Source organism: Leiobunum rupestre, chromosome 10, assembly GCF_980474605.1.
Source record: "Leiobunum rupestre chromosome 10, qqLeiRupe1.1.hap1, whole genome shotgun sequence".
Lineage (NCBI taxonomy): Eukaryota > Metazoa > Arthropoda > Arachnida > Opiliones > Sclerosomatidae > Leiobunum > Leiobunum rupestre.
The window spans coordinates 14,438,290-14,456,866 of NC_143393.1; the positions used below are offsets into that span (position 1 = coordinate 14,438,290).

The 18,577-nt window shown below is 35.9% G+C and overlaps 1 protein-coding gene across 3 annotated transcripts in view; it reads left to right on the forward strand.

Moving 5' to 3' along the window:
* LOC149924481 (metabotropic glutamate receptor 6-like) overlaps positions 1 to 14,078 on the forward strand; it is a 240,940-nt gene extending 226,862 nt beyond the window's left edge. For 2 of the 3 annotated variants that reach the window (XM_090159851.1, XM_090159853.1), the window contains 3 exons: positions 2,707 to 2,990; positions 9,890 to 10,877; positions 13,424 to 14,078. In XM_090159851.1, coding sequence (XP_090015977.1) covers positions 2,707 to 2,990; positions 9,890 to 10,877; positions 13,424 to 13,569 — 1,418 coding nt within the window. In that variant the 3' untranslated portion in view covers positions 13,570 to 14,078. The remainder of the gene's footprint in view (positions 1 to 2,706; positions 2,991 to 9,889; positions 10,878 to 13,423) is intronic. The other variant, XM_090159852.1, reaches the window with a different exon arrangement.
* Positions 14,079 to 18,577: the final 4,499 nt, after the last annotated feature.

An 18,577-nucleotide genomic window follows, 5' to 3' on the forward strand; every position in this document is an offset into this window, starting at 1 on the left:
ACATTATCGTTTCGCTATATTGAATTTTAGCTTCCTTTGTCATTAATAGATGGCACCACACTCTCCAGTAAAGTCATTTTTTTGAAGAATCGGATAGATTCATTGCCATCTCTAATAACAAGGACTTTATCATTATACCGGGGCAATGATAGAGCCGACAGTTGCTTTAAAATATTAAATAGTAATTAAACTTAATTCAGATTTCATTTAATTCAAGATTAGGTAACTGATAAAAGTAAAATATCCGTTAATTATACAGGAAAGGGCCATTAATTGTATAAAAATAAAAATCCGATTTAAATAAAAAAATTATTGATTTGATTTTTATAAAAAAAAAACCCAAAAGGGTCAACCCTGCTTTTTTCAAAAGCCCTTTAGCCTTGTAAACGTGTTTTTAATGTACAAAAAACGTAGACGAAGTAAAATAAATGTAAGTGCCGAGGGCAAAAAATAGTTTAATCCCTCTTTGTCTATAAACACTTTATTTCTAGGAAATGTTTCGCGTTAGAAAAACAATCCACCCTGTCCAAGAAACATTTGAGCCGTGAGGCCCGTGACAACTTCAGAATCGACTTTAGATTAAGTTAGTCCAATTTTTATGGCGAATAAAAATGACCAAACACGAAAAGTGCGTACGAAAGGTTAAAAATGTAACAGTTGTTACCCAAACGAAAAAGGAAATGCCACTCTATAGAGAGCAAGTTTGGGAAACTAAACTGTGTTAAAAATACCAAAATTTCCTAGAGTTTTTTTATGGAGTAATATCGCGCTGCCGTAGATGCGTTTATAAATCTGCGGCCAGTGATTTTAGGAGCTGGTCTTGTCAGAAACTTTGGTTGCTTTATCGCGTTTCTTATTGCTTTGTGGCGGACTACAAAGGCTTCACTTTTGTCTATATTTTATTGCTTAAGGCTTGGAATAAAAGAAAACTGAAACGTAAACTTCAAAATATTTTCTTAAAACAACAGCGCAAACACGACGTAATATTGAACTAAAAAGGTTTTGAATTGTTTCGTTGAAAAACCTTCATTGGGTTGACACCACAGCCACGCGTTTTTTAGACGAAATTCTTATTTTTCTCTATTGATATTCTCTTCGTTCGAAGTCTAACTTCGAGATGGCGCTGTGGTGAATTTCCAATTTCAGGAAACATTTACGTTTTGTAGTGAGTGTCAATACATGAAAAGTAAACCGAATAAATATAATTTTTGTTTACCATTTCTGAATACGTTTCCGTCACATTTTTAGTACGTATGTATTCCAAGTTCAACATCTCCAAAATTATGCGAGCGAAAAGTATTTATTTAGTAACAGTCACTCAAAGTAAATTCTAGATTTAATGAAAATATGTAACGTATATAAAATAAATATTCATATTAATTTAATTTAGGAACGTTAATTAAAGAAATAATTTTTCAACCCGAAGGCGCTCGACCCTCGACTGTAAATAAATTAAAAATAAAGCCAATACTTTTGATATTATTACAATTTAAATAGAATAAATATTAATATTAAATTAATTTAAAAGTATATTAGTAACCCCAAGTCTATAAATGCATGAAAGTGACTGCTTTTAATATTATTCTAACTTCTTAACAATTTAAATAAACTAATATTATTATTAATATTAGTTAAAAGAAAGTGCAGTTGAAGGAAAACCGTATTTGAATTTAAAGGGAAAAACGCCTTTAAATTTTCATATATAATTTATAATATACCTAGTGGAACTAATTAACTAATTAGTTTAAATGTAAATTATAAAATTCTAAAAACTCTAAAAGCCTCAACCCTTCGACGGTTAATGCATGTAAACAATTACTTTTAATACTATTGTAACTTCTTAACAATTTAATTAAAGAAATATTAATGTTAATATTAGTTGAAGGAAAAGTGTAGTGGTTACAGTCTATATGCTGGTTGTAATTTATGAATTTAAAGGAAAAAACTTCGTAAAATTTTCATGTATAATTTTTAATATATCTAATGGAACTAATTAACTAGTTAGTTTACACGTAAATTAGAAAATTGTAAAAACTCTAAAGGCCTCAACCCCTTGACGGTAAATGCATGTAACCGAGTACTTTTAATACAATTCTAACTTCTTAACAATTTAAATAAAATAAATATGAATATGAATATTAATATTAGTTGAAGGAAAAGTGTAGTTGTTACAGTCTATACGCTGGTTGTAATTTATGAATTTAAAGAAAAAAACTTCGTTAAATTTGCATGTATAATTTTTAATATACCTAGTGAAACTAATTAACTAATTAGTTTAAATGTAAATTAGAAAATTGTACGGACTGTAAAAGGCCTCAACCCTTCGACGGTAAATGCATTTAAGCGATTACTTTTAATACTATTTAAACTTCTTAGCAATTTAAATAAAATAAATATTAATATTAACTTAGTTTAAAGGTTAATTTTGGACATTTTTAACGACCCAAAGGGGCTCAACTCTCCCAAATGTAAATAAATGAAGCTTAAAGCGAGCTAAAACGGGTGAAAAATATTCGCTAAATTCCCCATTGCCCAAGCTGACGAAATAAATTTCTTCTGTCCAATTAAACCTAAGAGGCCGTCCGAATTTAAAATCACCGGAGGGCGAGTTTGCGCGCTTATTTTCATTTCGCGCTAACTCGGGTTGAAATTTCCATTTAATATCGATAGATTTATATTATACGGTTACGTACCGGTCTATTCTAGGTTTGAGCGGAGACGAATTTCGCTTTTCGGAGCTCGGGGATGGTCCCGCCCGCTACAATATCATCCATTTCAAGCAAGTATCCCCTGGCAATTACCGGTGGATCGGAGTGGGCGAATACAGCAACGGTCACCTGGTGCTCAATCTGACGGAGGTTCAGTTCCGGCTGGACGACGTGGACATGCCTCCCTCCGTCTGCAGCCTTCCTTGCGGCCCCGGTTGCGCCAAGAAAATTGTCGAAGGCGAGAGTTGCTGTTGGCATTGCATCAATTGTTCTAGATACCAGGTAACCTCGACAACAGTTTATTTTCGCTTCGCGATTTGAGAGCGCGTTTTGTTGACGTTTTATTCGCAATCTGGCGGGGTCGCGGCCCCTTTGGGTATCATTTGACTGCCAATTTTAATTAAACCGGTTCCTTTTGGGGCTAGCGTTCGACTTGTCCCTAGTTGCTTAAAAGGAAAGCGTCGAAAGCGATTGCTCAAGATGGCGACCATAGCCGTTGCCTACGTTATATTAAAGGCCCGTGAACGCTCCCCTACAAAGGGGTACGTTTAACGACGCGACGTCTTGTTTCTTTTGCTTCTTATTCAGGAGAGGTGGCGCTCCGAGTTGGACATAATAAGGGGTTTTCATAAAGTTTCTTACTTCTATTAATAATACCATAAGCCTATCATAAGGTCCCCATAAGCAAAGGTCTACCATAGGGGCCCAGAGTAACGGCTTAGTCCTGGAGATAATAAAATTAACGTACGACGATAGGGCAGTAGCGACATCTTTTTCAAAATTTCTACATCTAAAATATTCTCTTACTTGGTAGAGCAGCCACGCTCGGGTTGATAAATGACACACAAAACGCGTCTAAATCTCAAATTTGAAAAATAAATACCTTCAGAAACAAGTTATCTTATTTATAATCGTTTATTCTCATTCGACCGAAATCCCATTCGACCGAAAGAATTTTAAAATGTAGCCCAATTGGCGGGGTGATTTGGTATTTTATTTATAAGGTATGTACTATCGAAGATCCATGTTTAGGTTAGGTTAGGTTAGGTTAGAGTTGGTTAAGTTTACTATTTCAGTTTTGGTTTAGTTACTTTTCTTGACTAGGTGAAGATAAAAATATAATTCATGCTCATTCCATGCTCCATTGCAAACGACTTCAGTAACTAAATTGAAAACATAGCAAAAGCCAATTTATATAGCAGCGTTCGGTCGAATGGGACACATAAAAGCGTTCGGTCGAATGGGACACATAAAAACCGCACGTTTCGGCGGAATTCGGTCGAATGGGACACCTCAAAAACCGCCTTCGGTCGAATGGGACTAAAGCATTTATAATAGCCAGTTTTAGGTTCTGATGAATCATTCTGCAAAGATAAATGTTAATTTTTAGTTTTAAAGCGATAAAATTGCGAATAAGCCTTGGCTACGGTGCTAAGGGCTCGCGGCGGAGATTTCTAAGTTTAAAAACATTCGCATTCCAAATGCATTTCGCGAAATTTTTTCAGAAATGCGTAGTTGAGAACATATCCACTAGGAGGTGCAGATTTTTAATACCTACCTCTTAATATCGGGTATGTGATCGTCAAAAATTTGGCCTAGACCTTTGCTTATGGGGATCTTAGGATATGCTTATGATAATACTGGTAATCTGCTGGGTTATTTTAAAAGAATGTTATCTTGAGCTCAGATTAATTTATAAAGCGGTGCATCTGATACTGGTTGTATGAGTTTGTCTGTGGTAATGGGCAACTCGGATGATATAGCCCGCAATTTGAGCTATTGTACAATTATGCGTAGTGGCTAGACAACTTTCTGTAAAGATTAAGAGCATTTAGTGACACGTTATCCCTATAGCTTACCAGTTAATTAAAATTTCTCCATTACATTATATGTAACATAATTACTCATAAGTATGCCTCCGTATAAAAAATTTCCATGAGACTTTGTTTCACACGGAAAATACAATAAGTGGACCCACAAATGCAAAAATTCTTATAATCATTGCGCTATTGAAAAGGTTACCATGGCAACAAAATCACGTGATCGCGTGGCACCAGCTAAATAATGGATTGTTTAAGTTAGAAATGCGCGAGAAATACTTCAATTATTTTCATTTCCCAACACTAAAGCTGATGACGCGTTTTTAGTCACGAAGTCGGAAATGACGTGATTTGCATCATATCCCGTAAACAAGGTTTCATAAAAGAAAATGCTTTTATGGCATACTTATGAGTAATTATGTTACATATGATTACATCTAATATTACCAAGAAATAAGGTGACAGTTGCTTTGTTATATCTTGGGAATCAAGCCAAACTGACAGCTGGTCGGGGGGCAGGTCACTTCCTTGATTAACGACGCACCCCTCGAAAGATTAAATGCGATTTAATTGTGATTATTTTGATTAAATTCAATTTTATCACGAATATGTTGATTAAATCACGTTTAATCACGATTAGAATGTTTAAATCTGATTTAATCATGATTAAATATGATTAAAATTATTAAATCCTGATTGAAACGATTAAATCGTGATTAGTATAATTAAATCGCGGTTAGAAATTAGAACGAGAATCAAACACAATTGCGATAGAACCATCAATATTAATAATTAATATTAAATTATCGTACTTTAGTTTTGATTTTAATTATAAAATCTCGAATCGACCGATTATATTGGTAAAATCGTGCTTAAAATGATTAAATCTGATTAAAATAATTAAATCATGATTAAAATTATTAAAAATGATTAAAATTATTAAATATGATTAATATGATTAAATCATGATTAAAATTATTAAAAATGATTAAAATTATTAAATATGATTAAAATGAATAAATCCTGATTAATATTATTAAAAATGATAAAAATTATTAAATATGATTAAAATGATTAAATCCTGATTAAAATTATTAAAAATGATTAAAATTATTAAATATGATTAGAATGATTAAATATAGTTTAAATCGTGATTAGATTTTCTAATATTGATTACATTTTTTAATCTGGATTACCCTGATTTAATCATTTTACTATGATCCAAAATGGAAGTGACCTGCCCCTTGCAGCTGCTGGTCTTCTTTGGAAACAAGGTATTTTCCAAAACCTTTATCCGACTCTTGAACTTCCGCAAGTTTTGCTCTGCTCGCATTTCAATGTATTGAAGCTTTTAGTAAATTCCAATTTTAATTGCGTGTTCCAAACCCAAAGTAGTATTTAAAATAATATCGCTTTTTGGGGTGAAGCGAAAAATATCATGGTCTCGAGCGATATTATTTTAAATACTACTTTCACGCTTGCCTTATTTCACTTAAAAATTAAATTAGGGTTAATTTTCATGTTTTCCGTCATCACTATTTCTTCAATAACTTTTCAACCACAAATCCGATTTGAAAAATGAAACCAGATTATGTTTCCGAATATTATGACGACATATTTTATTTATTTTTTCATGACGTCATTTTGGAGGGATTTTGCTATTTCCGGCTTTACTCGCGCCCTAATTGTGTTTGTTGTTCCTATAGCTGACGTTCTTACCGCCATATTTGTTTACAGCAAATAAAAAACAATAAAAACCTTTTGTGACTCGTTGCTAGGCAACGAGGTCCAGCTGAGAAATAATTTGAAAAAATCTCGTGTGCACGGGCCTTTATTATAACGTAGGCAATGCCATAGCGCTGTAATTATGGAATGTAGATTTTTCAATAGAGAAAGTTACCTAAGGGATACTCAAAGCTTTCATTTGTGGTTTGGGGTAGGAAATATTTGCGGTCAGTGGATGAAAATTCTTGTCCCTTTTTTGTGAAGATTCACGTTTACAATCGTGGCATTTTGGCCCTAGTGAGAACCACCTTTTAAGCATTTGACATAAAATGACGCTAAAACGTATAGGGAATGAGTTTTCACAATAAAATAAATCCATCAATAATTAAATTATTTTTAATGATAGTGTTCTTATATCTTTAGAATTTGAAGTCACCCAAATAGATCTGATTATTTTTTGTTTGAGTCTTGCAGTATTCTATTTAATATTTAAAAAATAAACCATTATTTATTTCATTTACACCTCGGCAACGGCGTGGCACGGCAGTCGATCTGGTTTACTGAAAGCCCATTTAGCCGTCATTTATGAATTATAACGTACCTGCCTAGATCCGTTCATTCGGTCACATTCCAACCCGCTAGAATGTGTTTTAAATTGAAAATTAAGCTTTAAATTGAAAATTAAGCCTAATAAGTATTTTGCAAATATTTATCTAATTGATAGCGACTTAAAACAAAGTAGAAGCCCTTCATTACGTACAATCGCATCTGACATTTTAAAACAATTACTTTCCAAACCGCCAAATAAATACCTCTTTTAAATAATCCGTTAACCCGGTATAGGTAAATACGTCGTGTTCGTTGAACGACTCGTAGTAGGAAGTCGCTCTGCAATTATTCCCATTAATTAGAAACCATTAGTTTTGGAGACACTCGCGTAATTCAATTTGAAAGTCGTTAAATGGATTTTGCCTTATAATCCATCCGTCGTCTTCTCGCTCACGAGACAAATGGGCCAATTTTTAAAGTCGTTTTCAGCCGGGACTTATTTCACGGAGGCCATGTCGTTAACGGTTTAGCTCCGTCCGCTAGTATTAAATGGGCTCATTAATCGATTTACGGCTTCGTATTAGAAAAATGTACGAGCCAACCTAATCGATCGAGAAAAGCTGAGAGGCTCAATTCATCATGGTAAATAGATGAAACACGATTAATTGGTTAATCGAAATTGTGATTAATCGAAATTTGCTTTGCCTCCCCGTTTTCTATTTTTTTCTCCCTCTACTTCGTCTTATTAATCTTTATTTCTTCCTTCTTTTGAAATATGACGGTTTATTTGCGGAAGATAATCGACGAAAGTGTCCTGGCGAGAAATGATTTAATTTTAATTGACTTAAGCGGTAATTGGTTTCGATTAAAACCCATTTTTCTTGGACGTTGAAAATATGAATGTACGAATAAGAGATAAGATTAAGATAAAGTTACTTTTAGAAGTTCGATCCATGGATAAAATAAGTTCGGCGATATTTAAATAATATTTATTTAAATAACCAATATTTGAATAATAATTGTAAAATGTTTAAATAATCGAAAGTGGATAAGCCTATTATTTAAACAAAACAAACATTTTTTTAAATAAATACCACTTTTATTCAAATTGATGCTTGGTTGCGTAAAAAAAATAAATAAGTTAAAATGATATTCTTTTTACCAACTTTTTTAAATAAATCGGAAATTCCTAGCACTAGTTACTTTCAAATGAATAGAGTATTATCATAAGTAATATAATACCCGTAAGTTTCGCTTCCAACCTTTTCTCAGATACGTTTGCGCTATGTGACTTGGGGAATTGATTTCGATGTATCAGATATCAGATTATCTGCCAAGATATTATCAGATCAGTAGATATGGGTAAAAATGCAAACTAGATAGTTTAAACCCAAAACTTATCCGAATTAATCATAAACCGAACGACAAAAGGTGAGCAGATTTCAGATTCCTCACAGTTCTCGATTACAATGAGTATACAAAAAAAAAAACGATCCAGTGCTCAAAATGTGTTTTAACTACGAATTTGAAATTTTCAGGACATATAGAAAGTGCAAGGGTTAACCTGATACGGAAATTTTCATGACCTTGAACCATGTCTTCAAGGTCATTCAAATTTATATCGAGAACCACTAACGATACGAAGTTGGTTTCAATTATAAAAGTGTTCCCCGTCATATTTTAAGTCTAAAAAGCTTTGAACATACCTAATTTGACGAATAACCAGTCAATAAATTTTAGACAAAACAAGAAGATCGTGATGAAAATAATGTACCTGAGACCAGGTTGAAGGACTAATAACTCGAAATGTACTAATTCTAGAGTATCATAATTTTCTTTAGAATTTTCAAACTTCGAGGACCTTGAATTCCAGATTCAAGGTCATTCTAAGGTTATCTGGTGAGATTAGTTATCGCGGATCAGTTCAGATTGGATACTTGAAATTATGATCTTATACAATTGAATATCAGATGGCTGGGAATATAAAACATCTGATCTGACAGTTTATCTTAATTTGAATAGCCTGATCAGTTGGCCTTTGTATTCACTAAAGGTCATTTTTCTTTTGAAAGCTTTTCAGATTGCAATATGACTTGGCTGATGTGGAGATTTATCGGACATCATTACCCGGCAGTTCCAGTTCTTAGCCCCGTTATGATTTATATGATTCATGGCAAAACAGACTAGCATTAAAAATAACTGACGGTTTTGTGTAAGAAAAGAGGGAGCGTGAATGAATTATCTAAGATAGTGTTGTAAGTTGGAAAATGTTCCGCAGAAAACGTTCCACATTTTTCAGAAAAAATAAAAAAAAAGTTTTCATTCCATGATTAGTCTAATATTTTTTGCAAATTTGAATAGAGCGGCATTTTCGCCTCATTTTTTCGAATCTAAAAGTAAAACTAAACCTCTAGACTAGTTTAAACTGATTAACAATGTAACACTATTAATGTTTTGTAGTATGTTTAGTGCTATTAGACATTTTATATTGATAAGAAGTTAAAAAAAAATTAAAAACCTTAAAAAATAATTTGTTTCAATTTTTTATTTTCTGATTAGCATTTTATTTTTCCGGAAAATTAACAACACTAATCTAAGCCGGGAGTAGTGGCTCACTCCTGTAATCTCAGGCGAGCCGGGAGTAGTGGTTCACTCCTGTAATCCCAGGCGTCCGGGAGGCAGAGTTTGTGGATGGCCGTGTGAGGACGCCCACTAATCCCCCAACGGGTGGTTGTCATACTTCCGCCACGGGTGTCCCAACCCTATCCCCACTTATCCCTCCGTTGGCGTGGCCGTTACACATATCTCGCCCTGATTAATCAGATGGTGTCTTCGCCGGGCTCGCGGTCTTCTCAGACTCAATTCAGCCCTTTCTTCTTTGAATAAAAAAAAACACTAATCTAAGAAAACCCGAATCTAAATATTCCGTTCTATTTGACGCTTAACTACAAATTATTCTTTGGTATTTCTTTGGAAACAGTTTTTAAATGATTAGGCTTAATTCTTATTCGAAATTCCTCGTAACATTTCTTAACTGTCTCTAACTCTCTCTCATTCCTTTGTCTTTCGGCGCCTTTGTCGGCTTAGTTTCTGGTATCCGAGACGGAATGCCAAGAATGTCTGCCGGGTTTCTTGCCGGATCCTCTTCATATCACGTGCGTGGCTATTCCGGAAGTCTCAATGCGGCCACACAGCACGTGGTCGGTGGCGGCCATGGCCTGTTCCATGATGGGCATCCTTTTGACGCTCAGCGTCATCATCGTGTTCGTTAAACACAACGACACCCCGGTGGTGCGCGCTTCCGGGCGGGAACTCAGCTACGCCCTCTTGGGCGGCATCTTCATGTGCTACGGCATGACGTACTTGCTGGTCCTGCGCCCCACGAACGTGATTTGCGGCGCCCAAAAGATCGGGCTGGGCCTTTGTTTCACCGTCGTGTACAGCGCCCTGTTGACCAAAACGGACCGCATCGCGCGGATCTTTCGCGCGGGCCGCAAAACGACCAAGCGACCCAGTTTCATCAGCCCGAAATCGCAGTTGTTCATCTGCGGGACCTTCGTGGCGATTCAGGTGTCAATCACGAGCGTCTGGCTGGTGTTCTCGCCACCGCGCGCCATCAAGCATTTCCCGACGCCCGAGGACAATCAGCTGGTGTGCTCCGGCTCTATCGACGGCACCTACATGGTGGCTTTCACTTACCCCATCATACTGATCGTCGTGTGCACCGTGTACGCGGTCATCACCCGCAAGATTCCGGAGGCCTTCAACGAGTCAAAGTACATCGGATTCACCATGTACACGACTTGCGTCATCTGGATGGCCTTCGTGCCCATGTACTTCACGACGGTTCAGCACGTTGAGCTCAATATCGCGCTGACCTGCCTGACCATCAGCCTGAGCGCGTCAGTCTCGCTGGCTTGCCTCTTCACCCCCAAGATGTACATTATCCTCTTCCACCCTGAGAAGAACGTCAGGCAGTCTTTGATGGTCGGACCTAACAAGTACGGCACTCTCAAGAACAACAACCTCGGAACCATGTCCTCTCTCAGGGCCGAGACTTCCACCCAATCCGAATGTAAGACCTTTTCCGCAAATATTGTCTTTCAACTTTAACTAACCCTTCTTACTTTGGCTGGGGGACCATCGATGCCCAATTCAATTCTAGAAAAAGCTTAGAAAAAGCTTAATTAGAATAAAATTCAATAGTTCTTTTTATAAAATAACCTTGGCCATCTTGTTGAAATGTTGCCTCCCCGCTTCAGCTGTGGATCCGTTTTCTCTCCCCCTAAAGAGTTTATGAACTCATTCTTAGGCATTGGCTGAACTATTCCAGGGCAACATTTCAACAAGTTGGGCAAGCGTAAAGACATTTTATAGAATCAACTATTACCCGTAAAAAATAAAGTCAAAATTCTTAGTCTTTATTACCATACTTGAAAACTTTGATAAAATATACGAATTTAATACTAAACTCGTTAAGCCAAAACATGATCTTTGGAGAAGCTACCTTAAATCTAGGTCAATCCGGTGTAGCCATCATCCCTGCCCCCTCCGCCCCTGAATCGTGACCAAGTACAAAACTGTGGCCAGACAGTTTTCCGTATCTTTACTTAAGTCGAGCCTAGCGTCGCGCTTGACCCTGGTAGTTAGGAAACCGCTAAGCGGCTAATTAATCATATTTATTTTTACAAGGGGGACTTTCGCGTTAAGGGGAGCTTCGTGTAGCCAGTCGAATTTATTATCTCCGATCATAAATCTTTATATTATCTTTGGCCTCTGCCCGTTGCGAATTTTTCTTTGTTCGCGACGGAGATATAGAGCTCTTTCGGCCTGTTATTAAATTCGTCGGTTGCGGTTACAATCCTCCGCCATAAAATTAGAACGAGCCGAGTTAGGTATAAAAGCTAACGAACCGAACCCCGCTCTCGAGGCTAAAGAGAAATTGAGAAAACATAGTTTACGCGCGTCTAAAGTAAATTAGTGACTCGCTCCAAAAACAATCTTGGGCTCCCGTTAAGCTTAATCGAGTTTTCAAGTTGGTGAAACGACTCGGATATCGATAAGTATATTTTGGAAGATTTTTAACGTGATTTCGTTGGTCGTAAAGGGACCTTCTTGATTTCAGCTTCGCGTGGAATGGCGAAGGAATGAGGTCTCTCGCGGCTATTGTTTTGAACGGAAGTGTTCCTCAATTTATAATCCTCTTATAGGAGAGTTTCCCTGCAAAATTGGCGTAATCTCGGTAGATTTCCACGAAAGGGTTTAAGAGCTCTATTTCGCGATAGCTAATTGGCATTCGGACAAAGTAAGGCAGGATTTAAAGATAATTCTACCAATTTTATCTTTAAGAATGCGTTTGTTTTATGGCCGAAACTGAAAGACCCTATCTTGAAAATATCAGAGTAATATTTTACATATCTCTAAAAAGTTAAACGCGAAAATACTTGAACAAAATCAATAGTTGATTTTATAAAATGTCTTTCCGCTTGCCCAACTTGTTGAAATGTTGCCCTGGAATAGTTCAGCCAATGCCTAAGAATGAGTTCATAAGCTCTTTAGTGGGAGAGAAAACGGATCCACAGCTGAAGCGGGGAGGCAACATTTCAACAAGATGGCCAAGGTTATTTCATAAAAAGAACTATTCTCCAAAAAAACCAACATTTTTGTAGTTCCGTGGAATTCTTTCAAAGAATCCCCAGTTAATTGTAGATTTGGTCGAAATCTAAAGCCCCGGAGGAAAAGTTAGAATTTATAACCATTTCACGTAAAATAAGACGTTTCAACTCTTCGCGTAATTTTAGTAATACCATAAGTAACATAATAACAATAAGTATGGCACTTCCTATTGTTTTGATTTTCTAACCGAACCTTTATTCGGCACTGATACTCTCTTCAAGCTGTGTCTTGGACTCGCGATTTACCGTTTTGGATGACTACGTTTTGATAAAAATTTAAGCCTAATATCGGAGATAACGTTCTGGAGTCGCGAGGGGCTTTGGCTTTGTTTCGAAGCCCGCGTGCGAATCACGCGTTATAAAAAAAAACATGAGCTCGTGGCGCCGAGAAAAACTTTTTGAATTTTATCATTTTAGCTTAATATTCCGCCTATCTATCGGAAACCAGATATTTCGCCTTAGCGGATGTCTCGCATATTTTAGACACTAGAGGGCTCTGTGCCGAGAAAACATCTTGATTACGCAATAACTATAAAAATCAGTTTGGTTGTAAATCTCGTTAATTGTCATACTTATTGTTATTATGTTACTTTTGGTAATACCCACAATGCACTGCACTTATATTAAAGTTTAAATCTTCTCGTAACCTTGTAGAAAATTATTTTAAAATTCCGTGTCCCAGGAAGCGTATCGCTCTAATTTGATATGGAGAAAATACGCTCTGGTGACTTTGAAATTTCATCCTCAGAACCAATACGAGGACGGTTACGACTTGAGTACGCGCGCGTCAAAATGTTCTCTACCCTATCGTGGAAACTATACGCCTTTCCCCAGCCAAATTTAAACCGTTTTACTCGCTTTATTAACTCAGAAAAATACGCGCATTTTTCTTTTTGTCTCTTCCTTTTCCCGCGCGTTGCCTTCGCCGTTTGTTCCGGATCCGCAGTGAACGTGGAACTAACCGACAAGAGTCTGCTCTCCCCAGGCATGAGATTCTCTCCGAGCCGCCAAAACTGCGCCACTCAGACCGAACCGTGCGAAGACGACTCTAAAGTTAGCGTGGTGGCTAACAATAACGCCGCCAAGGCTTAAGAAGCGAGGCAGCCACGAGGAGTAAAATGGATGGAGGTTTGGAGCGGAGCGTCTCCCACTTCGCTCATTATCACCTCTCTGTCTCTCTCTTCGGAATCTATATCTTTCTCTCTGTCTCATTCTCTCCCTCACTATCCCGTCTTCTCTTCTTCCGTCAACCGGAGCGAAATTATTTCACGAAAATCCGGAATTTCCGTCGTAAAATTGGGATGAACTTGGCGTGGACCAAGGCCTAGCGAGAGAGGAAATGTTAGGCCTGGCCGTAAGCTCCGAGGACGCGTTATCCTCGCGTCATTGAGGCGCTAGAATTTCCAAGAGGATGGAGCTCCGCCGTTTCCCGCGGTGGTGGTTCGGCTATAATATTATAGCATCCATTTTGACTTTATTCGTTTATGCCGAGATGAGGAAACAAAGCCATTAACCTTTCCCCCGTTTGAACTGTATTGATTTTGGCTCAACTCAAATAATAATAATTATTATTATCGCGATATTCTCAAAAAACGCGATGTGTTTTTGAAAAAAAAAAGTTACGTTATCCGTTGACATATTTGTGTAGTTGAAAAACTTATCTTTGAACGATATTAAAATGAACATGTTTAATCTTTAAAATGTTATCGACTTTTTGAAAATGGGTATACTGTATTTTCCAATTTTCTTATACAGGGTCTTTCAAAAGGTTATGCAAAAATTTTAAGAAGTTGTAGGGGTGAGTTGAGAAGTATGCCTGTTTTCCACCATTTTCCTACGATGAGTTAAAAGAGCGCCAGAGGGCTTCAAAGTGTGGCCTACTAGTCCCTGGAAGTAGGCTGCAACAAGCGCAAAACTAAGCAGTGCAGCGAAACGCGAACATTAAGGTTGGGGTTCGTGTGATTGGTAAAAAAGGACCTAGTAAACAAATCGAGGTAACCAGCGTAAAAAGGTAACTTAAACAGTATTTAAAGTCCCTGCTGCATGGATGAATGAATGAATATTTATTTTCCCTTTAAAATACAAATCCCTTTTATAACAGGGAGGAAACCATTTACTGGATTCGCGGGTAAAAAAACATAACACGAAATACGCTAGCACTTTAAATACAAATATAAAATGCGCCAAAAATAAAAACAATGAAATTAAATTAAAAAATTAAAAAATTTAAAAGGATGATATATACAACGAATATACTGACTATGTACCATCAACACAAACCGAAATGTCAAGAGATAAAATTATCCATTTTTAACCGTAAGCCCCCCAACGACCTAAAATCCTTTTGGTAACAAGAACATCCTGCCATCCGGCACATCCAGTCCCCAAGCCCAGTAGAAAAGACTTATCCAAATCATCGGCTGCTTGGTTTTGCGCTTGTTGCAGCCTATTTCGAGGGGCTAGTAGGCCACACTCTGAAGCTCTCTGGCGCTCTTTTATCTCATCGTAGGAAAAAGGGGAAAAAACAGGCATACTTCTCAACTCACCCCCTACAACTCCTTAAACGTTTTGCATAATCTCTTGAAACACCCTGTATTTTTGTAGCCGTTAAAACTGGCGAAAATTGGCCTTCTCCCTGAGCACTGGTGTACTGCAGTTGGAACACTTCTACGGGCATTTTTAGGCCAATTTTAGAACAGATTTCTTTACAATCCTTTTGCGTTGAAAGATAATTTCGTATTATGAAAATGCACTAAGAAAGGTATAACTAACAGTGTAAGTCTATAACAGATAAATATTTTAATAATTATTCATAATAATAGCCATTTTGTATTTTTATGTCTCGAAAGTCCCTGTGTTTGTTTGCCCGATTAGCCTTGTAGTATTTAAACAGTTTCCAAAAAAAATTAATATTTAACATTAAGGCAAATTAGGGCCTAAAATCGCCTTAATTTTAAGTCAATTTTAATGGCGCAAAACCTCCCTAGAGTTCGGCACGTTAATCTTGCCGCGAGTTAATATTTTTTTGGAACCGAAAAGGGGCCGGAAATCACCGGTACTCTACAAAATTGGCTTAAAAATAAGGCCAATTTAGAAGAAAGAACGGGGTGGTTTACGCGGGGCTCCGACTATCGCGCCATCTAGGTAAAAGGGAAATCGTGTGATGGAAAGAGATAAATTTTGATTTCCCCCAAAAAGTTTGCGGAAAGTTCTCAACTCATATTTTCCCTCGTGGTTCTCCTGGCCGTAATCAAGTGCCAAAATCGGATGAGATGTTTTTCAGAGTACCTCTGCTTTATTGAAATCGGACACTTGACTGTAATTTAATCAAAACTTGGTTTGGCTTAAAGTATATTAAAGTGAATCACGTAAGCTTCTCGTTTATCATAAACGAAACTTCAAAGTTTTAATCTGTTTGTTAGAGTTAAGTCAGAGGCAGTGTGTTAGAATTTATAGCCCGGTGTACCTAGTAACAGAGACCATACCACCGGAGGCCTATCAGAGGCAGGCGTAAGTAGAGGTCGGGAACGGTTAATTATTATCCATATCTAAATTGATTTTTTTCGGAAAAAAAATGTAAACAAAGAAATTTACCGGTTAATATTTCGGAAAATGATTAAAAAACATGTATTATTCGTAAAATTTTAGCTTTTTATCGAAAAAAACGTCGTTTTTCCGATTAATTTTACAAATTTATCAAAAAATTAATCGGATAATACAGAAATATAAATTACTTGATCAAAACGTTTTACGAATAATTTTGAGAGCTTTATCTATTGAATAAACGTTAACCATCCCCGACCTCTAGGCGTAAGGTAACGTCTCGTAGTTAGTTAACTTTCTCTATGGCTTAAACTATTATTCGAATATGTTCCCACTTTCTTGGAAACTCTCAACTAGTCGATTCGTCAAGTTGCGCTCAATTTGAAATTTGCTTATTTAGTTCGAGTGAATAGAATTTCCCAAATTTCGAAATATCATCAAGTTTCTATTCACACTGGCCAATTAGTTTTGCCAATACTAGTTGCCTCGACTTATCGGACCGTGTGAATGGCTCTTAAGAAGGGTAAACTTCAAAGGCTCCGCTGGAATTCAAAGCATTTCCGATGAAATGATGGTTGGCTTTTGATTTTCCGCTATTGAAAATACCTTTTTTGTTCAGACCGCGAGAGATTAAATTTTTTTTTCCTAAACATCCTCTTCTAGATCGAAAGACAATTAACAGGCCACATCGGTGTTTGAAATATTTAAGTGAAAATCCGGGACCACATCCTCCTTAACAAGTGTAAAAGCTTCTTTTTATTTTTGAACCTGTAGAAGGTTTTTGAGCGAGTGTTTTCGATGTGTAATCGAAATACGTCGAATCTTATTCAATTTAATTTTTATATATCTAGGATATACAGGGTGTCGACTGAAAACGAAAAATTATAAATATATGAAAAACTTTTTTTTAATTTCAAACATTCCTCGTGCGAAGGGACATTTATTAGTGTAAAATTGGATGACCTTGAACCGTGTATTCAAGGTCATTCGAAAACTATCTCGAGAACCGTTGGGTTTACGGATTTGGTTCCAATTAGAAAGTTGTTGTTCGTCATATTATCAGTTCAAATAACTTTGATTTCACTAAATTTGACCAATCAGAAGCCGAGAAATTGAAAGTTAATGAATTGAACCTGATTTCTGTAAGATTGGTTGTCATGACAACAAGTTTTAGAATAATTTAACTCCGTCGTTAAACGAGCTCAAGCATGTATCGTAGCCGACGGTGGCATATTCGAACCGTTGTTAACTATTCAGTATTTATTTGATTTAGTCACATTAAAACTAATCAGATTATTTTATTATCAAACACTGAAACTTTCAATTTATCGGCTTCTGATTGGTCAAATTTAGTGAAATCAAAGTTATTTGAAATAATAATATGACGAACAACAACTTTCTAATTGGAACCAAATCCGTAAACCCAACGGTTCTCGAGATAGTTTTCGAATGAGCTTCAAGACATCGTTCAAGGTCATTCAATTTTACAATAGTAAATGTCCCACTGCACAAGGAACGTTCCATAGAAATTTTAAATATAAAAAAAATGGTTTTTCAGATATTTATCATTTTTCGTTTTTTAGTGGACACCCTGTATGTAAATAACATTACCACGGAAAAACACCTCTTGAGTCCAGAAGTGTATAATATATCTAGGATAATATATCTAGGATAATATATCTAGGATAATATATCTAGGATAATATATCTAGGATAATATATCTAGGATAATATATCTAGGATAATATATCTAGGATATATATCTAGGATATATATCTAGGATATATATCTAGGATATATATCTAGGATATATATCTAGGATATATATCTAGGATATATATCTAGGATATATATCTAGGATAATATATCTAGGATATATCTAGGATATATCTAGGATATATATATAGGATATATATCTAGGATATATATCTAGGATAATATATATATCTAGGATAATATATATATCTAGGATATATATCTAGGATAATATATCTAGGATATATATCTAGGATATATATCTAGGATATATATCTAGGATAATATATATATCTAGGATAATATATCTAGGATAATATATCTAGGATAATATATCTAGGATATATATCTAGGATAATATATCTATTATATATATCTAGAATAATATATCTAGGAGAAGTTTCCCTCTAGAACAATAACACGAAACATGCATCTTCACAGGTTTCATTGTAATATATTATAGAAAGTTAGTGTATGATGTAGTTATCCCAGCAATATTCTTTTTTCCGAAAAATCTGCATTTTTCGGGATAGGGATATGAATACTTATTTCGTAAGAATTTTAATATATTTTTGATGCTATTTAATAATCTAGGCTTCTTAATTTAATTAATTAATTCAATTATTATCGTACATTTCTAAAAAAAAATCGAATTTTAACAACGAAAAACAATACCATTACGAGTATATGTATGGTAGAAAACATCCTTTCGAGAACTAACGAAATCAAAGCGACTCAAGAGTGCTTTTTTGTACAACCCAACGGTCACGTCTTGTTTGGAGTACTCTGCGGAGTTCCTATC